This window comes from Choristoneura fumiferana, chromosome 24 (assembly GCF_025370935.1).
Source record: "Choristoneura fumiferana chromosome 24, NRCan_CFum_1, whole genome shotgun sequence".
NCBI lineage: Eukaryota > Metazoa > Arthropoda > Insecta > Lepidoptera > Tortricidae > Choristoneura > Choristoneura fumiferana.
The window spans coordinates 426,602-452,424 of record NC_133495.1 but is presented as its reverse complement, the minus strand read 5'-3'; the positions used below and the strand labels follow the sequence as shown (position 1 = coordinate 452,424).

Below are 25,823 nucleotides of genomic sequence, written 5' to 3'. Positions count from 1 at the left end.
TTTGGCATAGAGATAATTTATGGGCCAGAGAGTGACATAGGCTACTTTTTATCCCGGAAAAATGCACAGTTCCCGAGGGAACAGCGCGCGATAACCTAATTCCACGTGGACGAAGTCGCGGGTAAAAGCTAGTGATAAAATAAATGGAGTATAGGGACCCCGCATCGGAGGTCCCCCTGCGCGCACAAAATAAATGTTACTTAGAGGGAAAATTTAATTGGCAAATTTATTCTCAATGACAAAAGTTATTACTTATTTCTTTTTTTCGTCAGATGATTTGCTGGAACTTGAAAAGAGGCAATGTTCTTTTAACCATTAAAAATGGGCCCCGAAAATTGCATTGCTTAGAGGCCACATCGATTATCTCATTCGATAAAATGTTGCCGGATCCCCTCGTTGAAGCCTGCCGGGTCGCGTTGCATCGAGTCTCTGTGTAAAATGAATTAAGTGCTTCTATTCATCGTAATACCAAATATCCATCCATTCCAGTCGTTCCCTCATGACTGAGGATCGTGGTCATCAACGGGCGGTCTATATTTAGATAGGATTATATGTGTCCATCGGCTTATGTCCATGGCAGCTCTGACGACGGCGCTAAACCTCGGGGACCTGCCCCCTGTACCACAAAAGTTACAAGTGCTACAATTCGACAAAATTGTAACATTTTACTATGGGAAACTTGACAATTTTGTCGAATTGTAGCACTTGTAACTTTTGTGGTACAGGGGGCTGGAGTTCCTAATTTGATCGGTCCATCTGGTAGATCTGACCCACGCTCGTTTATCATTGTATTCCCAACTACGATCAGCTTCTCTAGGCTCTCATCACCCCTTCGCATTAATTATGTAGCCAAAGTATGAAAGGATTCGTTGAACGATTAATAGTCTTAGAAAAACCCAGCAAATTACATTCAAAATTCCATAACGAGCAGACTATAAATCCTGTTCGTCGCTGGTTTTTATTGGTAAAACCGACTTTATTTATGTATGCACGTATAATATACAATTTTGAAAAATATCGAGCCAGAATTTAGTCTGAGATGCGGTTAACTCGAAGTCAGACGCATTTGAAGTTGAGGAAAGTAAAATTAGTAAATGATCTGAGGTAAACAATACTTAAGGAAAAATTATGCGAAATTGTGCTAGAGTTATGAATCGACGGTTGTGTTGTGTCTGGTGATCTAATTTATTGAAGGATGAATACGTACGAGGGTAAGGATATTTAAGTTTTAGAGATTGAATTTAAATCTATTAACTACATGTAAATAAATTTGATATTGGCTTTGCAACTTTAATTACGGTAACATTATCATTTTCATTGTTCACGGTATTGGACTATTCATTTATTTATTTCATAACCCATTAAGTTCGACGATGGTGGTGTTATCCAACGGAAAAACAAGTTTTTGTCTACCCTTATACATGTACCAGAGTTAGACAGAGTGCAGAGGTTAGAGAGAGAATAGACAGGAAATAAATACTAACACTACCATGTGACATGACACCCAGAGCGCCATATTTATTACATAGAGAAAAAAGTGCTTTAAAAATAGACAGATTTATTGTGTTAATCGTTTAAAAAAGCCCCTGGGATGACTCGGACGATACCAATTGATCTAGTCCCAAACTAAGAAAATCTTGAACTATGTGTACTATAGGTAACGGATAAAGATACTTCTACATATAGATAATACATACTTTAATAAATACATTTTAAACGACCAAGACTCGAGAACATAATAATCCGCATTATTCATACAAACATTCTCTTATCTAACCACTTGGCTCCCCAGTTGTGATACTCGTAATGTTGGTGACTACAGGTAGGTACCAACGCAAGGTACCTACGCCTTCATTTAACCAAAATTGGTACCTTGTCAGTTCAACAGTCGAATTTTAAGCGTCATATTAATTAATAGGGGAGCCCTTTGCCCAGCAGTGGGACACAGTTATAGACTAAATATAATAACAATAACTAATTAATATTGGCAAGTGTGTTATTACGACAAAGAACAAAAATAAACATTAACTTTAGATATAGTATCGATTTTACTCAAATATTGCGATTGTGACTATCTTCACACAATTTCTGTCAGCTTTAGCATTTTCTTCTTCTTCCAGATGTCTATCTCTTTTTCTTGGTGAAGGTTCTTTTTGGTCGCTTAAGTCACCATCCCAAGTGGTATCATCCCAAGGTGTTAGTTAATATTACCTAATGAAAATCTCAGACACCCAAAAGGCTTTTTTTATAAACCTTACTTAATTATTTTAAAAATATATGCGTATGTTTTGCTAAGTCAGTAATTATTTCTACTTAATTTCTGACTCTACAATCATAATTTGTACTTATCAGGGGCGCTTTTTTGGAAAAAAAAAACTGTCAGGAAAAAGACCACTATTTATTTATTTAGTACTTAGTTTAAGAGTAAATAGCATTCCGTATAAAATACGAAATCCTTAGAAAAATATTACTACTTGATTTTTTGTAATGGCTACGTAACCCTATTTTGGGCGTTTCCGACACGCTCTTGGCCGGTTTAATTAACACCTTGTGCATCATTGCAACGGTTCTAAATCATGTTGGTTCAATGTGGAATTTGAGAATAAAATAAATTCGTCGCACAGACTCAGCCGCTTTGCACGTGAGGTCGCGAGTTGACAAGAATCGTTTCAGTTTCTCGCAATTTATAGGTGGTGGAGGAGTTTCTTTAATTTCGCTAGGTATTTTGAAACTAGGTGGTGGAATATAATTAATGAGTTCCAATCGAGGTGTACGACTATATTATAGCTTCTAATCTTGTCCAGAAGCGAGCAGGGTGGCGACCGAGAGTGACGACAGTGCCGACAAGGTTACGTCAACCCTGAAGTCCTGTCTCCCGTTGCCAGTGCTTCCAAAGTCCCTTCGGAAACCTCCCAGCGGTGGTTCTAGTCAGTCGAAAGGAAATGTCGGTAGATTTAGTGTGATGCAGAATTTGTAAAGCCCAGCCCAAGATAAATATACTTATCTCGTTGAGTTTCTTGCCGGGTTCTTCTCAACGGAGATTTTCCAGAACCGGCCAACGAATAAAGTTATTTATTCATAGGAACCGGCGGTAGATTTTTTGACATTCAGAAGTGTTTTTTTTATATTTTGTTTTTAAGCAAAACTAATAGGTAGTTAATACTACACCACAGATTATTATTATCTGTATATTTTTCTCTACTTCCCTTGGTCATGCCATAACGATTTTAGCGATAGATGAATCCATCTTTTTTTAGTTTTCTTATATTTTGAAGAAGATTCTAAGGAAAAAATGATTGAGAAAATTGCGATATTAGAATTTTTGATAAGAAAACTTAACGACCAATAATAAATTGAAAATACAAACTGAAATATTTTCGAAAAAAATGTAGGTAGGTACCTGGTTTAGGTAGCGTAGGTAAATTACTTGTTCTGAACTAAACTTAAGGGAGGGGGGGGGGGGGGGGCATGAAATATTATTATTGGTTTGGGGAGCCTTGGCGAAATAAAGGTTGGGAAACCCTGTCTTAGCACGTTGCTACTTCGTTAGGATTGTGAGACGAAATTCAAACCTTGTGTCAATTCAGTGCTCCGGTATAGCATTCAAAATTACTTTCTTTATGTATAGAGATTTGATGACAACGCAGTAACAAAAAATACTGCCGCAAAAAACGCGATAAGAAATATTTTTTAGTAAATACTTACATCTAACTTATTAGTACGAATTTTTGCTACCTTCGTTAGCTCTGGCCGCGCTGACTTTAAAGCGGAGGTATTACGAAGGTACCTTCCTGTTTCAGATGTGAAAGCTGGCTTTAAGGTGGAGTCCGATGGGCTGCCACTGCTACCCCTGGGCGATGTCGACGAGGAAGCATATGCTGTGCCCTGGCCTGCTGAACCGCCGCTCCCCGACAAGTTTATAACTCCGAAGGACGCTATACAGTAAGTATACCTATAGCCCGCGCCCAAGTGTTTACAGATTAAAAGTATTTTTCATCACACTTGCTCGTAAACAGCGTCGAAACATGCAGGCTACCTTGGTTGCAATCCCCCAAATAAAACCCTCGACCTTAATGTGCTTGTCATGAAACCCGTGGTCGGTAAATGAGTCATTGCGCGTACAAATTTTCTTGTCATGAAGCCCAAGGTCGGTAAATGAGTCAGTGCCCGTACTGATGGCGCTACGCATGGCGTAGTAGCAGGATTACATGCACACGCGGCTCAGGCACATGCTGAGGGAGGGGGAGGGCGGCACTACCAAGAGCGCAGCCTAAGGTAGTATCGCCAATATTTGGAAGAATTATATTCCTTCTTTTAGAAATATAAAATTTTACTCGCAAATGTGATGTAAAACATTGTATGTCGCACGGGCGGTACTAGAATTACGAACATCGACTCATTAAAGCCCTCAGTCTTCGACTTCGGGCTTCTAATAGACTCTCGTTCGTAATTTCTTATTTACCGCCCTTAAGACACAATGTACTATTTCTATGTTTTGCTAAGTCAGTAATTCTTCTTGAGCCAGTCGTACGCTTCGCAAAACTAGCCATAGTAAAAGAGGGGTATAATAAATAATCTGGTTATAAGTAGGTATACCTAATCGATCCTGTTCTCGATTCTGAACAAGTTAAGGTCAAGGATTTCAATTTATGAGCCACCATGGAACCTTTCCAGTTGAAAAGTCATTACGATTTTCATTGTTAATAATGTAACGATAATTGTGAAAAGGTTCCATGATGGCTCGTGAATTAAAGTCCTTGACTGTACTTAGGTCTTCAATAGTTTAATCCACACCTTGTCCACTGCTGGACACAGACCCAACCTCCCAACTGGCAATCACATTTACTTACCCGAATAACGCACGACAATTAACAAAAACAGCGTTTCGGCCAAGCCGAAGTTCGTTCCGGGTAACAATTGCCTGAAAGCGAAACTGTGGCCGAAGTTAGATTTCTCGGCTAAATCGAAATCTAGCCTTCGCTCGATAACCAGCTAACCTAGTCAGATTGTGGTGTTCAGGGAACATAGCTACGGGCAAGAATATATACCTACTCCTCTGCATAATAATAAAGGACATGTTAAAACGCTTTTTAGTGTAAAGGGCTTGGTTTCGGTTTGGGACTGTTTTTGTCGACCCCTCCCCAGCTCTGTACCAAAGGCTGTTAGATTAGAACAGAATACTCATCACCTTTTATCAAACACTACTTACTATTTGATAAAAAGTGCAGTTTTATAAATTAACTTATATAAATTTCAGTTACCAGCACCCAGAAGCGAAGTTGCTGATTGCTGTCAAGTGGAATCATGTTGAGGAAGTGGAAAGGTAGTTTAAAATTTTAAACTTTATTCCGTCACACAAAAACAGTCAGTACCCTTAGTGTAAGTTTTCGGTTACAAAATACGTCTCGATCGCGTTCGCGTTAAAATTTCAATTTGTATGGAAACACGAACATCGCAAACGTTCCGCTAGAGGCGCTGTTCGTGTTTGCATACAAATTGTGGTTTTAACGCGAACGCGATCGAGACGTATTTTCTAACCGAAAACTTACACTAAGGGCACAGGTCACTTTCTTTCATACAAGTTTGTAAGGTCAGCGAGCCGTTATTTTTGCTTGTCTGTATATTACAACGAAGGTTTAGTCTAAGGCAGTCTAAAGGGGGTGATAGACGTACAAACTTAAAGTATGCGGTTTTTAAATTAGCGAGCCACGAGCTAGATTTCAAACCGGTTGGATCGCCGACGGTTTTTTAAGTACGCGGACTTACGGTGACACACAGGCGAAAAATGTCGTCGAGCCGTAAGTATAATATGCGTACTTGCTCATACGTCTGTCACCTACTTAAGGTTGCACGGCTCGGCTTGACGCGACGTGCTTGTTTCATGTCACCTAATAGAGCAGGCGCTGCGTGAGGGTGCCCCCACTGCAGTCGCTGGTCGCGCGTTTGCACCGATAAACCTGGTCGAAAAAGTAGCGTCTAGAGTCAAGTCGACGCGTCGAGCAGCAGCGACAAGATGGCTTCTTGCAGGAATGGTCTTGGTCTTTGAAGCTGATTTCCTAATCTCATTTAGTAGCAGTCGTGGCAGTGGTACAAATAAAAGATATTGGAGTGAATGAAAAAAAAGTAACAATTTTTTTTTCAGCGATAAAGCTCAACATTTTCAGCTTTATGGCTAAATGTCACGTGACCAGATTTGACGCTGGAAACGAGTTAAGATTGGTGTTTTGGATTTTTTTTGTATTTTTTTATTTCAATTCCAATTTTTTTTTGTTACTTTTACGGTCATCCCGTAAAACCCATATTGAAAATACAAACTGAAATATAGATGCATAGAAAAACCAGAAACATAAGACCAGCGCTGGGAATCGAACCCAGGTCCTCGGCATACCGTGCCACGTGCTATACCACTACACCACCACTGGACAAGTCCACTGGTGGACTGGTGGACTGGTCCAGTGGTGATGTAGTGGTATAGCATGTGGCACGGAAGGCCGAGGACCTGGGTTCGTTTTCATCTATATTTCAGTTTGTATTTTCGATGTTGGAAACGAGCATCGAGCGACTGTATGTGGCCTCACCTTGAGGCGAGTCTCTGCTCTATTGAAACCAGCCAAACCAAGCCGTGCACCCGCGCGAGTTAGTGGAGTGGAGGCCCTTATAATTATTATATTTTGGCTATTATGTATACCAAGCTTATTAGTTAAATAGAACTTATGCCAAAAAACTTCATGTATTCTGTCTGATGTACTTACTATAATACGGTATTGGACTATTTTATATATCTTTTATAAATTAAAACTACACAACACCTGTTATCGAATAGAAAAACAATTTTTAAGCTACCTTTACAAATAACAAAGTTATAAAGGTTTGAAATTCAAGATTAGACAGAGACAGACATACTGGCATGTGACGTCACACGCCAGTACGCCATACTTGGAGTGGATGAAAAAAAAATTAGCTCTCTCTGTTTTTGCCGAAATTGAAGAACTTTTTTTTTGAGTTGTAAACGGTGCGAGTTAGGACATACGTTTTTTCGAGAAATTAACTACATAAGGCATAAATAATCAAAATCAAAGCAATTAATGATATAATAAGTAATTAGATTTAGAATATCTGCATTTCAACTTTATAAATGCATATATATTTTAATTTATATATGTACATACGTGTACATTCCAGGCTGCTGAGCGCAGGCTTCGACCCCAACGCGCTGTACACGATGTGCTGGTTCGAGGCTGAAGCGCAGATGCAGTACATCCCCTCCGGAGACGACGACAGCGCGGACGAGCGGTTCCGGTTCAACATGCTGCCCACTTGGGTTAGTTCCCTAACATTACAGGGAAAGAGGGTACCAGATGTTACATGTGTTTGTGTTGTTGGTAGCATGATAATCGGATGAACTTTGGAGCTGTACCTATAGTCAGTACTATGATGTGTATGTCAGTGTTATGTTAGTGTCTACTGCTGACGCAGCACCTACTGTAATCTTTCTGTAGCCCTTACTTCTTTCTGTAAAAAATGTTGCCTGGAAGAGATCGCTCTTAATTGTAATTTTCTAAGTAGCTGTTTTCTGTATCGCTTACTATTAGTGTTGTACGGCCAAGGACTTTAATTCCTGACCCACCACGGAACCTTTTCAAAGCAAAAGTCATTACGATCTTACCTTGTTTAATGCGATGTCACTATGACGTTTACTGTGAAATGGTTCCGTTGTGGATCAGGGATTAAAGTCCTTGACCGTACAATAAAGAGCCATTGTATTCTATTGTATTGTATGTTGGTAGCCAGCGAACGAGAAGCCAGTATGGACGGCCCTGCACTCAGCGTCGGCGCGCGGGCACGTGGCCTGCGCGCGCGCACTGCTCGCACACGGCGCTTCACCCGACGGCGGCGGCAACACGCGCCGCACCGCGCTCGACGTCGCCGGCTCCGCGTTCTACTACGACCACCACGTTCAGAGAGGCCAGTGAGTCAAGCGCAACAAAACACACCGAGGATCATTATTCGAGCATTACTACCGCCTCAATTTTCATGGTCACACTTTGTTATGAATGGGCTGTAGGATTTGATGACATTTTCAAAATTAGATAACCTAGAAACTGTTCTATCCCGCTGAAGGCACTTGTCCCACCGGCGACGATGAGCGAGAAGCGAGTAGAGCGAGTAACTAGAAACGAGTGGGCGAGCAGCGAGAAGCGAGTGTAGTTTTGTAGCTCGGCTGTAAGCGAGTGTTCGCGTGCGACGGGCGATTACTCGCTCCACTCGACTCGCTCGTGCGGGGCGGCCGCCAAGCTGACATCGCTGAGCGAGAATCTATAGCTCAGCGAGTTTTATAGCTCTTGTCGCTGCGACAAAAGATGTAAGAGTTCTCGCCGACATGCAGTGTGAACAGCCAGCGATCAACTATTAATATATGTGTCTCTTTTACTCACACAGGATCTTATATCTTTTGTTCGTTTCTTGAGCGAGAAAATAGTCGATAGCCAATCGTTTCCTCGCTGGCGGTGAGACAAGTGCCTAAATAATGGGAATGGCAGCGAGTCGGGTCGGGATTAATAACTCGGCGAATAGACTTTGATCGGAAAACATACAGGACGGCAACGGGTTGAGTTGAGAGCGAGTCGAGATTGCGAGTGGCGTATTTTGTACTTTATATGAACAATATCACACCGACGGCGGGCGTGGGGCGGGTGACGTTGTTTTGTTCTTATACAGCAGGGATGTAACGTGTAACGGATGTGGTTTTATCGGAACCGAAAACGGAACCAGATGTTTTCAATTTAGTTTATCGGAACAAGAAACGGAATCGGAACCGAAAACGGAACCGGAACCAGAACCGGAGCCTGAGTGATAAATGGACGAGGTGTTAGTGTAGCACGTGGCAAGCGGGGCGATGAGCGAATGACTGGTATAAACATGTTTGTTTTTAATGTACGCCGTTCAAGTTCGGCCGCCGCGCTAAGGATTGACATCCGATATAACTTCCGTTTCAGAAATAACAGAACCGGAACCGAAACCGTGAGGTACATAATAAAGTTTTTTTTCCAGGCTAGCAGAGATGGTCCAAATACTCCTAGAAGCAGGTGGGTCCTTCAACACCATGCGCGGCGACGGCTTCGACCAACTCAACACGCCACTCCACACCGCCGTTCTCCTGGGGAGTGTGGAGGCGGTGAAGTTGTTGCTAAACGCTGGCGCGAGCGTGGCCTGCATCAACAGCGTGGGATACACTCCACTGCATCTCTGTTTGAGGAACAAGATAGAGGAATTGCTGGAGGTAATTATTCAAACTCTTTACTTTAAGTACTTTCTTTTGTGTTCAGTCAGATCAAGGGCCGGCTCCACGGTCTAGTCTTAGCATAGTCATTAGCCCCAGATTAAGTAGGGTAAAGTAGGGTTGATAGATCTACACATTTGGACAAAGTCAAAGTCAAAGTCAAAATATCTTTATTCAATTTAGGCTATAACAAGCACTTATGAATGTCAAAAAAAAATCTACCACCGGTTCGGAAAAACCTCTGCTGAGAAGAATCCGGCAAGAAACTCAACGAGGTATATATATATTTTTTTTTAAAACAGATTTACAATATTATTAAATGATATGTATACATCACAAGTATTTAACACAACTTTATTTTTAACACAGTAGGTTCGCTTTGAAGGGATCGCTAATGCGGATCGGAATTATTTCCAAATATCCCTGACACTACTTAAACCTAAAGCTCGATCAATGTAATCGATCTAACACACCACTTGACAACGCCGTTCTCCTGCGGAGTGTGGATGGTAGCTTTTGCTTAACGCCAGCATATCGGCTGCATCAACAGCGCGGGTATCAGTCACTGCAACCGATTAAAGAAAGCTTTACCTCTATACAATTAGCGATAAAGACGTCGATCGGCTTGACTCGATCGACGTGTCCTGTCAATCGTCCAGAGTTTATTTGGATGATCTTTTTATATCAATTTCTTCTGTTCTGTACATTAATTTCATTCACGTGATTTATGTACAGTCGAGGAAACTGAATTTAGCTATGATTTCATTGGCAGATTGTATGGAATATCCTATGATATCAGTAGCACAAAGGTACGCGATTTGCTTCTTTGAATGTACCTAAAATAAATAGCTACACATGTACTTGATAATCCGTGGGTAATCCAACCATTCCCAATACCCAGGTGCTCCTGTACTACAACTGTGGCGACGCAGAGTCCTCCCTGCGAGTGCAAGTGGTGGACAACAGAGGCTACTCCGTGCTCAAGACAGCGGTGGAACTCAATTGGCTGCCGGGAGTGTGTCTCGCGCTCGAGGCCGGCGCGGACGCGTCTAGTTCCTTCGATCACCTCGACCAACAGGCCCGGAGAGAGGTCAGAACTCTTCAACCTCATCTTCGGGGTTATACATCCTTGCACATTCAATACATTCGCTGTCCCCACTCTCTTGACCGTGACAGGTATAGGTATAGTTCGATGAGAGACGGTGGGAAAAGTATCTCGACTACTAAGGCTACGTACTTATTCTGTGCTGTGGCTAGACACACCTGTTTTGTAAATATAGGCATAGTTTTTTCCGATTACGACCTGAGCGTATATTACGTCACGGCGCTCCATGCAAGGCAATGGAGCCCGTAATTACACATACTAACTTACAGTGCCGACTTGTAACCTATAAAAACATGTTTTTTTCTAATTCCAGATGAAAACAACACTTGTCCATTTGGCAGTGAAAGGCCGAAACATGAGAATATTAGACAAAGTTCTGAGTATAGCTGAGCAGGAAAATCTAATAGACTGCCTCAACACAGAGGGGGATACGCCTCTGTGCGTGGCGATTAGAAACGGACACATAGAGTGCGCTAAGTCGCTGCTGCATCGCGGAGCTGGCATAGAGAACATGTCGCGAAACTATTGCAACGCTCTGCATATAGCCGCCATGTATGGACGGATAGACATAATGAAATATCTACTAGAATCCGTAAGCGATTCGAAGTATCTCATCAGTGTTTTCAACAAAGCTGGTCTGGCTCCTATCCATCTCGCTGCAAATAATAATAACTACGAATGTGTTCAATTACTGCTCAAACACGGCAACTGCCAGCGGCTCGCGACTACTCTTCCGGACGACACCTTCTCCACAGCACTCCACTTGGCAGCACAACATGACTACGTAGAAGTTGCCAAAGCCATCATCAGTAAAGATCCGATGGCTGTAAAGGATTTTAATAACAGAGGATTCTTGCCATTGCACGAAGCAGCTTTTCATTGTAGTAATAAGACGATGTTATTCTTTCTACACGAGACTGAAGCCGTGCTGTCCAGCTACACAGCGGGAACGCACGAGAACAAGCAAACCGCCATACAGCTTATAACGGCACAACTTCCTAACCCGGCTGATTTTTTCGAAACTTTATTCGACTCTTTTATGCACTACGAGCAAAAACAAGGCCAGCCCGAGATTAGTGTTAATTACGGATTCCTCACAACTAGAAGTCATAACATGACGCAAATACAGGTTATTGAAGAAATGGTACGATGTGGACCTAGGAGGATACTGCTGCATCCGTTGATGGAGAGCCTTCTGCACCTCAAATGGAAGACGTTGCTACCATTCTTCTACGTAATGTTGACGATTTATGGTGTTTTTGTGACAGCTCTAAACACTTACGTGGTAACGTATTTCCACTTCTGCGATAGAAACGCCACCATTTATGGATCCACGCCAAAGATCTTCGATTACACCTTCTGGGTGTTCGCCGCATTTATATATACCACGATCAGTCTTATGCTTATATTGGTGAGTCAAATTCATTCGAAAAGCAACAACAACTTTCCCACTTTAGCTTAGTTTACTTAAGTTAGTAAAGAGATGCATTTCATGTAATCAAGTCCATTCGTAATCGCTTAAGAATAGAATAAACACAATAAACAGAAAGGGTGGAACCATGTTCTCGTGCATACAAGTATTTTTAACTGTAAATTATTTTGCAGGAAACCTTCTTCATCACAGTGAAGAAACGTCGCTACTTCATGAACTTCGAAACTTGGATTAAGCTGTCGTGTATGGCGCTGGTGGGCGTGGTGCCACTAGCGTTCAAGCTGGTGCCCAAAGAGGTGGACTGGCCGCGCCACGTGGCCACCGCCGCGTTGCTGCTGGCGTGGCTGCAGATGCTGTTCCTCCTCTCACGGTTCCCCAACTGGGGTTACTACGTGCTCATGTTTGGAGAGGTCGCAGCCAACATCTTTAAGGTACAGATGTTTTCTGTTTGGATACGAGAACGCCTTCGGGCAATCATCTTACAATCAGTTTAGTCAGTAACTATTAGTTCCCTGTCTTTGCCAGATTTTCACTCTTATTTTTAATGAAAATGGCAATCATTAGATGACTTTGTCTTCGATAATTCTCTGGAAAACATCATCGAACAGTTATTTAAACTAGACAGCAAATATCAGACGTAGAACGTTGAACTTTTAGTTTTTTCAATATTAGCTGTGTCATTATTTACTTACTTATTAACATTGCCGTCACACTAGGTACGAGTATGTGTTTGAAATTCCAAAGTGGCGGAGGTTAATTATATTTATCCTTTTACAGATCCTGCTGACTTTCGTCTTTCTGATCATAGGGTTTTCTCTAAGCTTCATGATCCAGTACAGGTCGCAAGACCCATTTAGTAATTCTTGGACAGCCTTCGTCAAGACGACGGTCATGATGACTCAAGAGTTCGAGTACGATGACTTGTTCGATGAGAAGCATACGGCAATACTTGGTCTGTCAACGGAAGTAGCGCGCTTCCTCTTTGCCTTATTCCTCATGTTTGTCGGGATTGTTTTGATGAACTTCATGGTAGGTGTCGCTGTTAGTAACGTCAATGAGTTGAATGTAGCTGGCAATACTAAGCGACTGGAAAAGCAAGTGGAACTGCTCATAACACTGGACTATTTAGTATATGGCCTTGTAAGTAAAGTATTTCCCATCAACACATACTACAAGAGGTACCATTGGAGCATCAATAACTTCCCTAGCAAAGAAAAACTGTGGCGTATCAGATACTACTTCGACTTCGATGACTCTATGTCTCATGACGACGAGTACATTCCCTCGCATTTGCGCCGAGCGATAATAAAGAAAGCTATGGAACAATGCAAAAACGCCAAAGAAGAAACTAATAAGGATACGTTTGAAAAGAAAATCGATGTGTTATATGAAAGCTTAGTTGCTCCTGTGGATGAGAAAGATAAAAATGGGAAAGAGAATACCAAGTTGGATAGAGTCTTGGAACATTTGATGAGTTTGACGGAAGACATTGCTAACATGAAAGAGCAGATTCGGGGGTTGAAGGAGGTGAGCAACAAGAAGCCGCGACGCGGGCGCAAGTTGAAGCGAGATGCTTCGAGGTCGCACTCGCGGTCGCGGCGACGAGCGCCTGAGGAACTGTATGATAAGATGAACCTAGTGCTGCAAGACATAAAAGAACTGAAGAGAACACCGCAATTGCCTGATAGTAATTAAGTAGACTTAGCAATTAAAACTGGAAGAATACTCGTTATCACTCATAGTGTAAGAAATGTATAAAAATAAATAAATTATAAATTGACAAATAGATTACTTAGTTATTTTTACCTACTATCATGTGATTAACCCCATTGGTGTGATAACCAAATTGCAGCGTGTATGCTCAGTCAGTGTCAGCAAATATGTTTGAAAAAATTCAGAAGGTAGTAAATTTGATTAATAGACACAATTGCAGAAACTAAATCACACCTCTTTTTCACAATTAGATATCTCCCTCGGATCCCGATCCCATCCTTCTCTACCTGGAAGCTTTGATATTTAGCTAATTGGAAAAGATTATGAAACTTGAATGCTGAAATCACTTTTCTTCCTTATCCTTCCATACTTACTATATACTAATACTATAAATGCGAAAGTGTGTTTGTATGTTTGTGTGTTTGTCTTGTCCGTCTTTCACGCCGTAACGGAGCAACGGATCGACGTGATTTTTGACATAGAGATAGTTTATGGGCCCGAGAGTGACATAGGCTACTTTTTATCCCGGAAAACTGCACAGTTCCCGAGGGAACAGCGCGCGATAACTGAATACCACGCGGGCGGAGCCGCGGGCAAAAGCTAGCTAATGTTATAAATGCGAGTATACCTAACTCTGTATGTTTGTCCGTTACCTCTTCATACTGAACCGATTAAAATGAAATTTGGTATGCAGATGGTTTAAAACCCTGGAAAGGACATGGTTTTTATCCCGGAAAATTTCATAGTTCTCGCGGGGTAGCGATAAACGTATTCTTCGCTGAGGAGTCGCGGGCAAAATCTAGTAGGTACCTAACCTTATAGGTAAATGCGACAGTGATTCACTATTCACCAACTTCGTTCAGTCTTTAAACAGTTCAACTACAATCTTGAGGATACGGCTTATCTAAAGATAACGCCGTCTTATCATAGACCTATGAAAGTCATAGAGGCTCTAGTTACCGGAAGGCAATTTTAAATACTTATTTATATAACAACAAAATACCATTCGAAAGAGATCGAAATATATGTTTCATATTTATTTTATATAAGAGGCGGGGCCAACGAGCATGGTGGTCACCTGATGGGAAGAATCACCGCCACTCATGGACACCCGAAACACGTGGACATAGTGCACAAATAAATCGCTCTTTTTTACGCAGCACTGCAGCAGGCAGCAATATCAATACCGATTTTTATCGTTTTGGAATAAAGTGTGCAAAAAATGACTCTCCAACCAGCCCCAAAAAGTAGTTACCAGTAAGTACCTATGTGTTATTTGCAAGAGAACTTAACTTTGCGGAACTTCAAATTATTGAACTGTTTAAAACAGGAAAAAATCCGATTGCCTATAAAGTATTTACTGGTATTTACGTACTCGTAACTGTTTTACACGCGAGGTCGTGTGTGAACAATGCACTTTGTTATATTACAGTTCAGTGCAATGCGAGAGGAACTCGTAAAGAAGACGAAAATTACATTGTGCTGTTATTTTAGACTAACCAAATTTCCGACTAACTAAGATTAAAGTTTCGTAGTGGGAAATTAGCCGTGTCTAAAAATACTTGTAGCATGAACTAAAATATGCAAAGTACAATCGCAAACATTCGTAGGTGACCATTCGTACTGTTATCACAACGTGACAGGCTACAAAAACGTCAGTTAGGAATGTCGGCGATTGTACTTAAGTCGATAAATATCAATCGGAAATATTCGCCGAATGCCTGCGTTAGAGTCGAAACGGTGCTACATGTGACAATAATAAAGAGTGTTTCGTTGGATAATGTAGAAACATGTCGCCAATGAGAGGTAAGTACTTATTTTAACTACTATTTCCTTAAGAATTAAACTAATAGAACGGTTTAGTTTGGATTACTCGCAGTAGTTCCTTTAGTTCCTTCCTTTTCATACTAATGGTTTCCAGAGGAATTACTCCGAATCTTTCGTGTCTTTTGTTGTGCCAAAACTTAGGTACAATGGCTGCGAATTAACTTAGGCTTGTGTTGGTATAAGTAAAGCTATAGTAGAGCGGCGAATGTGTTTTATATTCATTGTGCGGCCGAAACGATCTTCGCACAATGGTTACCTGGCAGTACGCGCAATAAACAAAAAAATAACCTAAACAACTTAGAAAAGTTGAAAGTTGAGTGGTTGAACCAATTTTAATGAAAAATAGCTAAGAATCACGGCAAACAAACTCGTATTCACGAAGAAACACATCGAAATCGATCTATCCGTTGTAGAACTACGATGCCACAGACAAGAGAGACATTCCCGAATTGTCAAATCAGTGTTGACCATTGTATGGCATATAGATCGAGATAAAAATGTAGTCGTCGCATGTGGAAGTATTTTTAGACATGTATTCATAACCATGTTTTTTCCTTAAAAATGCTTTTAGTTATAATAAAGTCATGCCAAAACAATGAGGGCTATCGTTTTTTGGCTTACTAGATGGCGCACTGTTGCGTGAGGTTTTTAAGTATGGCTTTCAAAGTCTGTTATTACGGGCGTGAAAACAAAGTTTAGATTAAAATCATATTTAATATACCTTAAAACCGTACCATAAAAATATCGAGCATGCGACAGTGTTGCATAGTCCCCGTTTTGTTCGGAAAAAAGGGAGGACAAAGGTTTCCGAAAGAAAAACTGTCTCAAAACACAGACATTCATTGCCCCGGAACGCATATTTGCCCTAATTAATTTCAGATATTGCAAAATATTCACAAAATTATTCTTATTATAAATAAACCCGCGTAGCTCACCCAAAAACTATGAGATTTCACATTTCGGAGAACTCACGCTACACTAGCGCCTCTAGTGGCAAATTCATACGCAATAGCCCTCGTTCAGGTCTATTCAAAGCCAGATAATAATAAATAATAATAATAATAATTGTTTATTTCCTTTTACAAAAGTTCTTATCGAGATAACAAGGTTGAGACCCCCTATTAAGTTTTGAACTTGTGTCAGGAGGCCTCGCTCTTCTAAAACTAGATAATTTTAAAAAGCCAGGAAAATTACAATTTGTACTTAACTTACTTAACCTAAAACACTATTTGCATGATTATGGGCATGCAATATGCATATGTGTGTGCGTTTAGGGGCATAAATGTCCAAATGTCAGAAAGTCCAGGTGTCACATTGTCCATGGTCAAAAAGTCCGAAGGTTATAATGCCTTAATGTCGGATAGTCCATATGTCCGAGAGTCCAGGTGTCACATTGTCCATTGTCAAAAAGTTCGAAGGTTATAATGCCTTAATGTCTGATAGTCCATATGTCTGAGAGTCCAGGTGTCACATTGTCCATTGTCAAAAATTTCAAAGGTTATAATGCCCTAATGTCGGATAGTCCATATGTCCGAGAGTCCAGGGGTCTCACTCATTCTAATTTGGTTTTGTTTACACCTATTGCAATCAAATTGTTTTCGACTCGATCGCCTTTACTGTCAAGTCAATAAGAGCTGCCACCACGTAGACAATACGATAACAATATGGAAAGAGACAATGTAGAATGAGGCCCCAGTCCATCTGCATGACTGGATCAGCTGGTCAATTCTTGTCGACTCGACATTACATGTACGAAGCATCATAGATGCATCTGGATCTTACTGAGAATGGGTCTCAGGATGTTAGATAACAGACTGGAAATAATGCAGATGAGCAATCTAGCTCTCTAATCTATTTCAGTTATATTTATCATTTAGTTGTGTTAGTCATATTTTTATACAATGAGACATTATGGGATTCAGGCCTTCAGAACTAGGACGTTTAATCCTTCGGACTTTTTGAGTATGGACTTTTTGACGCTAGGACTTTCAGACACTAGGATGTTTCATCCTTCGGACTTTTTGACCATGGACTTTTTGACGCTAGGACTTTCAGGCACTAGTACGTTTAATCCTTCGGACTTTTTGACCATGGACTTTTTGACGCTAGGACTTTTAGACACTAGGACGTTTCATCCTTCGGACTTTTGGACCATGGACAATGTGACACCTGGACTTTCTGACATTTGGACATGTAATTATGGGATTCAGGCCTTCAGAACTAGGACGTTTAATCCTTCGGACTTTTTGAGTATGGACTTTTTGACGCTAGGACTTTCAGACACTAGGATGTTTCATCCTTCGGACTTTTTGACCATGGACTTTTTGACGCTAGGACTTTCAGGCACTAGTACGTTTAATCCTTCGGACTTTTTGACCATGGACTTTTTGACGCTAGGACTTTTAGACACTAGGACGTTTCATCCTTCGGACTTTTGGACCATGGACAATGTGACACCTGGACTTTTTGACATTTGGACATGTATGCCCCTAAACGTGTGTGTGTGTGTGTATGTGTGTGTGTGTGTGTGTGTGTGTGTGTGTGTGTGTGTGTGTGTGTGCGTGTGTGTGTATGAGTGCGCCAGAAATATAGTTGGGTATGGTATATACCTACTACGAGATAAGTCGAACAGGGCAGTGAGCTTTCTTTGGCCTCATCTGCACATATCAGTAAGCCTACTTCACATAATAATATATATTGTCGTACATAATTACAGCTTTCTATCATTGATAGCCCCTGAGCAAAGCCGCGGACGGACAGACAGACAGACAGACATGACGAAACTATAAGGGTTCCGTTTTTGCCATTTTGGCTCCGGAACCCTAAAAAAGGTGAATTAAGTAGTTCGTAGTTAGTCGTGTTACTTGCTCACGTGACCTGAATGATAACGTTTAGGTGACGAAACATCCAACGGAGAAAACCATGGTAATGTTTGCCATACCGGACCATTGACCTTGGGGATGATGATAGTCTGAGAAATGACTGAGTCGTATTGTATGTTTTAGACTGCAAAGTTATCCTTGTCGGTGAGACATGCGCTAGTGTCAATGTGTTGTGAAAAATAATCAAGGAATAATATCTTAGTTCTAATGTTGGCCACCGGTTTCGTTAAGTTGGTCGCGTCTTTGTTTTTAGTTTGTTTAGTGCCGAGCTACGGGTTAAACGTTATCTTGCGGAAGAATTATCCGTCAATTTAAACATTATTACTTTAAGTAAATACGGAGCAACAAAATGTGAATAAACAGTGAGATAGACTTATAAACTTCGTGTTGATTGGATATTATTTAGAACAAAAAATTAAAAAATAGTGATAGTATTTAAGTGGTGGCCTTAAATGTGCACGAAGGGAGTATTTTCGTCGTTATTTTCATCGGATAAAAATGGTAATAATAATTAATTATTATACAAATCCAAAAGTAACCCTATCTGTCAGGCTGTCAGTTACCTACCTCTTTCAGCTGAACCGATTTAGATGAAATTCGGCATAGACGCAATTTAATTATTAGACATTGATAGGTAGGTACTTAGTTTTTATTTAGGAGATCATTTCGCAAGTGGATAAAAAGAGTGGTGGAATTTAATATGTCAATTTTGTCATTTTTGAAGTTAGAATCGGGAAACCTTAGAATAACTTTAATAATTAAAACTATATTTTATTATTACAGTCAAAGAAAAGAAACTGAATTGCTTACTTACCTTTGTGCTGTTGAGATTGTGTTGACATGCCTTGCATTTGCCAAATAAATAATAGTGAAATTGATTATGAAATGGTTTCATTCTGTTTTGGGATTCGGTTTTTAATTGTCAATTTGTCACAATACTCTATCACTTTTTAATAAAGTGTAAAGGTTTTTGCAGCTGACTACTTATACAAAACTATCTACCTATACTGTGGGTAAGATAGAGCTCAATTGATATTTTGTTTTACTTACTCTATCATGGCAATATTCTTTTACCTTTGGTAAAATTCGGTAAACTTAGAAGTACCAACTCAACAGTTGGTCCTTAACACGTTGGCTGTCATGAGCATTGCATCTAGGGTTGCCAACTATACTGTTAAACACAGTATTATACTGATTTTCACCTACATTATACTTTTTACTGTTGAACTAAAATAAAGTATCTAAAATACTGTTTTCAGCATCAACATTGCGTAACACTAAGCACACACTAAGTCAGTACAGCATAGTCAGAATAGTGGTAGGTCCGAACGAATTTGCCAAATGTAAATTTAATAAAAATTAGTTCCTTATTTATCTTAATTTTTGTTTTGATTCTGACGAGGTCTGCGAGGCTTTTAAAAATGAAACTAAATTGATACCTAAGTTGTGCGAGAAGCACCCAAAAGTTTGTCTTTAAAACATGAAAAGAAAATACTGTTAATTATTCTAAAATACTGTTTATTTCCCTTCTAAGACGTAAATTTATATGCTTTATTTCTTGTAAAAAAAGTTGGCAACCCTAATTGCATCACTGGTGGGTCACGTAATCTTTTCTGTGTGGCCATTATGCATCACTGGTGGGATCAAAAACTCATTTTTCAGGGTATTATTTTGGAAGCTACCTCCATAAATGCACTAAATTTGCATGGCGTCTGGAAGCAACAATTTGGATGAAGAATGGTGGGCTGGGCAACCAACGTGTAATTATAATTTGTGGGAGACAATAACTCATTGTTGCAAGATTCCATGCTTCACGACTAAGCAGCACGAATGCATTTTTATGGCAATTACTGGAACTTTGTAATACTGATTAAAAAGTTTTGAATGAGGTGATTATCTGATGAGTAATAGAAATACAACCCGAGACATTATCTAACGCACTTCGTAGGGACCCGAACATTAGTTATTCTGTGCCCTAACTCTGCTATTCCAGACGTCGAGCGCGGCGTCCCCGAGAAGGAGAATGGGGCCCAGCAGCGCCCTCTGCTGCCCGCTACTGCCACCCGAAGCCCTAACACTAATGTGGTCGCCGCGCAGATGCGCCCGTCGCGGCCTAGCCCAAAGTACGTCTATTAGTACAGTCGAGACAATAAACTTGTGAGCAAAAATTTGATCAAAAATATCTGAACACGCTTCTACGCCGTTAACAATAAAGTCGTGTTCAGATATTTTTGATCAAAATTTTGCTCACAAATTTATGAACTAGTATGTAGTACTACTACTACCTAGTTGTTGTTATGTTAATATACCTATAGGGATATTTATGCAGCAGTAAGATACGTTTGCTAATCGAAATCTGAGATTTTCTAAACCAAAAACGGTTTGGTCACATCTCGGCCTATACGAGTTCGTATACGTCCCATTGCTGCACAGGGGCGTCTTTCACCTATTAGATGCCCGGGCACACATACTTACTGCATTCGGTAAACCTAATTTTCAGGCGAGAGTAGACTCTACTCAGTAGAGTAAATATCGGTTATCATTTGGTAATGGAATAGGGTCTAGAGGGGTCCAAATTGGGGCCTCCAATCCATCGCGTGGCCCTGGGCACGTGCCCAGTGTGCCTAGTGGGGAAGAGGGGCCTGCTGCTGCAGCTGAACACAGGGCTCTCAGAATGAAAAGGGCCGGCCGTAGTTTCATACTGCATTCGGTAAACCCGATTTTCAGGCGAGAGTAGACTCTACTCTACTCAGTAGAGTAAATACCGGTTATCATTTGGTAATGGAATAGGGTCTTTGGGCCCCAATTTGGGCCCCCCAATCCATCGCGCGGCCCTGGGCACGTGCCCAGTGTGCCTAGTGGGGAAGAGGGGCCTGCTGCTGCAGCTGAACACAGGGCTCTCAGAATGAAAAGGGCCGGGCCGTAGTTTCATACTGCATTCGGTAAACCCAATTTTCAGGCGAGAGTAGACTCTACTCAGTAGAGTAAATACCGGTTATCATTTGGTAACATTACCAATCCGTATTCCATAATAGGTACTAGAGGGTCCCAATCCATCGCGCGGCCCTGGGCACGTGCCCAGTGTGCCCAGTGGGGAAGAGGGGCCTGCTGCTGCAGCTGAATACAGGCATCTCAGAATGAAAAGGGCCTGGGCCGTAGTTTCTACGTAGCTCATAATATGAAAATGAATGTAGAGAAGATGTAGAGTAATATTTTTCCCGCAACAAGGCTTGAAAGTCGGGCCCCGTTAAACTTGGACGCTGATAAACTTGAGCATTGACTTGTAATGAGCATTCTAGCTAATGTTACGTTTACTCACAAAATTAAAACAGGAGTATTTTAGCAAACATTCTAGCGAGCGTTCAAGCGGAACGATGGAAAATTTGCCTCAAGCTTTTTGCCGAGCACATGATAAACAATAAATAAAATTTTAAGGTAAACGTCCCAGTGCTCGGCAGGCAAATGCCTAATAGACGACACCCTGCTGTCATCTCTATTACTAATGACATAAGATTAAAGATGCCAACTATTGGGACAGTGTCGAGCACTTGGTGATCGTGTAAATGTTCGTAAAAATTTTTGGCTCTATGCTTGGGTATGTTCGTTGTTTAATTCGACAAATTAAAAAACGGCGAATGCTCGATGTTTTTTGACCTTTAGACGAAACGGTCGGATGACATTTTTTTTTTTCACTTCTCATGCTCATAAAATGTTACTTTAATCTCTGTGTGTCGGGACTAAAGCTCCTTTTTATTCTCTAGGGATTAAAGTTTTTTTTATTTACGTTGGAAACCCCTAAACAACCAACACGGTGTTTGTGAATGGAGGATTTTTAGGGCGTGGAAACAACCGCAAAATGACAATTGTGCAAAAATATTTAAAAAAACACGATTTTATTTCGTGAAACATGAAACAATGATTACGAATACGGATCTATTCATTTATATTAAGGTTAATTCATTTTATTATGCACTAGCTGTTGCCCGCGACTTCGCCCCCGTTCGTTGTAATTTTTGTTTCATAAAAACCTTCTCTTGTTAATAACAAACGTAACAAAAAAAGAATTAGCGAAATCGGTCCAGCCGTTCCCGAGTTTTGCGCTTAGCAACACATTTTACGATTCATTTTTATTTATATAGATAATAATATAATATAATAATAATAATAGTCCAATTAGTATTGAAATAGTTTTCAATTTTGAAACTGTTGGCTGAATATGCAAGAATTTAAAGCGTCACTTCATTAACAATAAAAGAAGAAAAAACCGCGAAACCAATTTTTTTTGCTATTGAATTTTGAACAGATGGCCTATCCATTTAGTCGAGCGTACGTTTATAAAAGTAATGTTGTAATTTTGAACAGAACATTGTTTTTTTTCCTCGCATTCAAAGTGAAAAGTAGTGTTTAACGCGAGACTAAACAACCATAATGCCACTCGAACTATAGCCTCAACAACATCAAGAACATCTCGTGTCATTATGGCTTGTTTTAGTCCCTTGTTGAACAATCTACTATTAAGTAACGCTGTTATTATAATTCCAGTAAGCCGGTCCTCAAGGTGACCATCCCGGCTGAGTGCGAGTCCAACGCCAGCACACCCACTCCCACGCCGCAGTCCGAGACAGCGTCGTCCATCCCCAAGAAATGGCGGCGAAGCGACCGGCGCCTGCGCCGCCTCAACACCGAGCTGCTGGAGGCCATAGAGACGCACGATATCGAGGAGGTTGAGAGGTATAGATGAGGATCTATGAGGATTTATGAATTATCTTTTCAAACGCCAGCGATGCCGATGCCTAAAGTTGGTAAAAGTTATCCGTATTTTACCTGCAAGTTGCAACGCCTATAATGTGAATAGTGAAATATACCGTATGTGTGTGTGCTCTGAGTTCAAATAACTATCGGCGAGCCGCAAAAATAAAACAGATTCTTCATTCCCAATGTCGTTGCTTATTGGCGCGGCTGGCTCGCAACGATAGCGAGGGGCACAAAGCAAGGCCGGGAAGGCGTTACGCGTCTCTTGCCCGCAACTCCTACCTACCCTTGCCCGCTGTCTCCCATTACCTGGTTTTCCCCTACCTACTGTTTGAGTCAGTTTGCATAGACATGCCACCAATACCATTCGTTTCATCGTCTATCATTTTGTAGTCTCACGACTCATGACAAATTTAACATACAGTTGATGTTCTCCAAAATCTATGTCCAATTCCCAGGCTACTAAACGCCGGTGCCAACCCGAACGCGACCTGCCGCCTGGGGCTGGTGTCGGCGTGCCACATGGCAGCGCTGGCCGGCGGGGACGCCATGGCGCTGCTCCTCCGGTTCGGCGCCGAGAAGCACCGGCTGGACAGGCTGGGCCGCACGCCGCTGCATCTGGCCACGTGGGCCGGCAACTCGCGGCAGGTCGCCATCATGCTAGACTTTCCGGAAGGTAAGGGATAATAAGACAAGATAACCACAGAGTGGACGCACACTTACTCGAAAAGGCGATCTGGCAGGCCTAAAACAGTGTTTCCACCAGAGATGTGTTGCGAGGAATATGTTTTTCATTAACCAGTAGGAACGCTTTATTTACCTCGCCTCGCTCCGCTCAGCTGTTTCCAGCAGAGATGTGCTGTGCGAGGATGGGTAAATGAAGCGTTTCTATTGGTTAATGAAAAACACATCCCTCGGAACACACCCTCGCACATTATTGGTGGAAACGCTGCTTAACGGCGATGGCGAGATGAACTAGTCGACTTCTTGAAGGACTGGGCCTTGTATGCAGTGGACAGAGAATAGTGGAAGTATGGGGGGAGGCCTTTGCCAGCATTTTTTGCAGTAGGACAGAATAGGCTAATAATAATAATAGTAATAAGTTGTATCACGAGATTATAGATAGAGAAATGTGCAGGATATTAGCAAAGTAACAGACCAAACTACAACAATAATATGCGCCGAACAAGCCGCATGAAGGACGCGCTATTTTCGTCCACTTCACAAAGCAAATTCTTGTTCGGCCTCACCTAATCAAGATCAATCAGCGCATACATTTTGTTTTTCTAGTTAGGAGTTCAGATTCTAATTACTAAATGCAGCACGCGTTTCAAATCAACAAGGCGCACACATTCTTTAATTTTCCTTTCGAAATGTGAATCTAAATTCCTGATCAGGAAACCTATTCTGAAAAGCGTAGGTCTACGGCCGCGCCTTTGTGTGGGACGAAATTCGGAGAACTAGCGAAGGGCGTAAAGCAAGGGCCTACAGCGAAATTTCGTAGGTAGGTACTTTTTATCTGTGGCGGTGGTGATCTCTTACTATTAGGAGACCCACTTGCTCGTTTGCCAACCAGTCGAATAAATATTAACATTTTGTACCCTGTTGACATTAGTCTAGTAGTGGAAGAATACAGCATCCATCATCATCATCATCCCCTATATAACATATATATATGTCTTAAGTCTCACTGCTGCTGGGCACAGGCGTCCTCTAAGAACAAGAGGGCTTGGTAGGTAATTAGTTTTTGCGTGGCCCATCGGATTGTTGCCAATCACACGCACCATTGAATTACTTCGCAGGTCGTGCAGGTTTCCTCGCGATATTTTTCTTCACCGTAAAGCTCGTGGTTAATTTCTAAATGTTATTCTCCGAGGTGCGATCCGGGGTTTGAACCCACTGTTTGAGAGGCCATCTAGGTCAAACCACCAAGGCCACCACAGCTTCCGGTTTCTCGATTTCGGATAGAGTATTAGAAAATAGATATTTATTATAAAATAAAATGGTATAATAATCTTTTGTAAAATAGTTTATTTTAACAGTAACCAGATAGGTAATTGACATGTTAACCAGATAATTTTAACAAAATTGTTTAACAAACTAGATAAGCAAACGACCCTGGATGAATCATAAACAAACAATTATATCTATTCTGTTATATTTAGCGAAACTAGACGTTATTTATTACGTAAGACATAACACGAACCAAATCGGATACGAATGAATAGGTACATACTTTAATACATAGGATCGTTTATTTGTACTGTAATTACCTAACACTGACAAAAGATGTGGCGTCGAACGAGCATTATGCCGTGTCGTGTCAATATCTATACCCTGATAAGTTCACACGTGATATTCGGTAGAACCCTGTCGCAGGGAGCTTCTGTTTCCGTATCAAGATTTTTTTCACGATTGCGGCTAACGCTGACTGCGACAGGGTTCTACTGAGTGTTACGCATGAACTTGTCGAGGTATACATAACAGCCATATATTATCACACTGGTGATTTGCGGGCGAGCTAAAAGCAACGCTTTTACTGCGAGCGCTCAATATTTGACTACATTCGCATCATCACTCATCCCAGCCTATATACGTCCCACTGCTGGGCACAGGCCTCCTCTCAGAATGAGAGGGCTGGGGCCGTAGTTCCCACGCGGGCCCAGTGCGGATTGGGAACTTCACACACACCATTGAATTGCTTCGCAGGTTGTGCAGGTTTCCTCACGATGTTTTCCTTCACCGTAAAGCTCGTGGTAAATTTCAAATGTAATTCCGCACATGAATTTCGAAAAACTCAGAGGTGCGAGCCGGGGTTTGAACCCACGACAC

General features: G+C 41.2%; 2 protein-coding genes across 3 annotated transcripts in view; both read left to right on the top strand.

Moving 5' to 3' along the window:
* Positions 1-870: 870 nt before the first annotated feature.
* On the top strand, positions 871-13,603 carry LOC141441589 (transient receptor potential cation channel subfamily A member 1-like). The gene is made up of 10 exons (XM_074106373.1): positions 871-1,211; positions 3,801-3,942; positions 5,258-5,323; positions 7,183-7,321; positions 7,788-7,969; positions 9,052-9,280; positions 10,182-10,370; positions 10,699-11,796; positions 11,991-12,248; positions 12,595-13,603. The coding sequence occupies exons 1-10, from the start codon at positions 1,196-1,198 to the stop codon at positions 13,510-13,512; spliced, it is 3,237 nt and encodes a 1,078-aa protein (XP_073962474.1). The 5' UTR covers positions 871-1,195; the 3' UTR covers positions 13,513-13,603.
* Positions 13,604-15,221: 1,618 nt separating this feature from the next.
* Positions 15,222-25,823, top strand: part of LOC141441855 (transient receptor potential cation channel subfamily A member 1-like) — a 22,677-nt gene continuing 12,075 nt past the window's right edge. Inside the window, exons 1-4 of one of the 2 annotated variants that reach the window (XM_074106745.1) lie at positions 15,222-15,336; positions 20,233-20,362; positions 22,782-22,970; positions 23,450-23,667. In XM_074106745.1, coding sequence (XP_073962846.1) covers positions 15,321-15,336; positions 20,233-20,362; positions 22,782-22,970; positions 23,450-23,667 — 553 coding nt within the window. In that variant the 5' untranslated portion in view covers positions 15,222-15,320. Of the gene's footprint in view, positions 15,337-18,439; positions 18,741-20,232; positions 20,363-22,781; positions 22,971-23,449; positions 23,668-25,823 lie in introns of those variants that run through there. The other variant, XM_074106744.1, reaches the window with a different exon arrangement.

What these genes read in the sequence shown, in the direction of transcription:
- LOC141441589 (XM_074106373.1), top strand. An exon ending in CATGTTGAGGAAGTGGAAAG is followed by an intron (nt 5,324 to 7,182) that starts GTAGTTTAAAAT and finishes TGTACATTCCAG; the next exon opens with GCTGCTGAGCGCAGGCTTCG. An exon ending in TCAACATGCTGCCCACTTGG is followed by an intron (nt 7,322 to 7,787) that starts GTTAGTTCCCTA and finishes GTATGTTGGTAG; the next exon opens with CCAGCGAACGAGAAGCCAGT.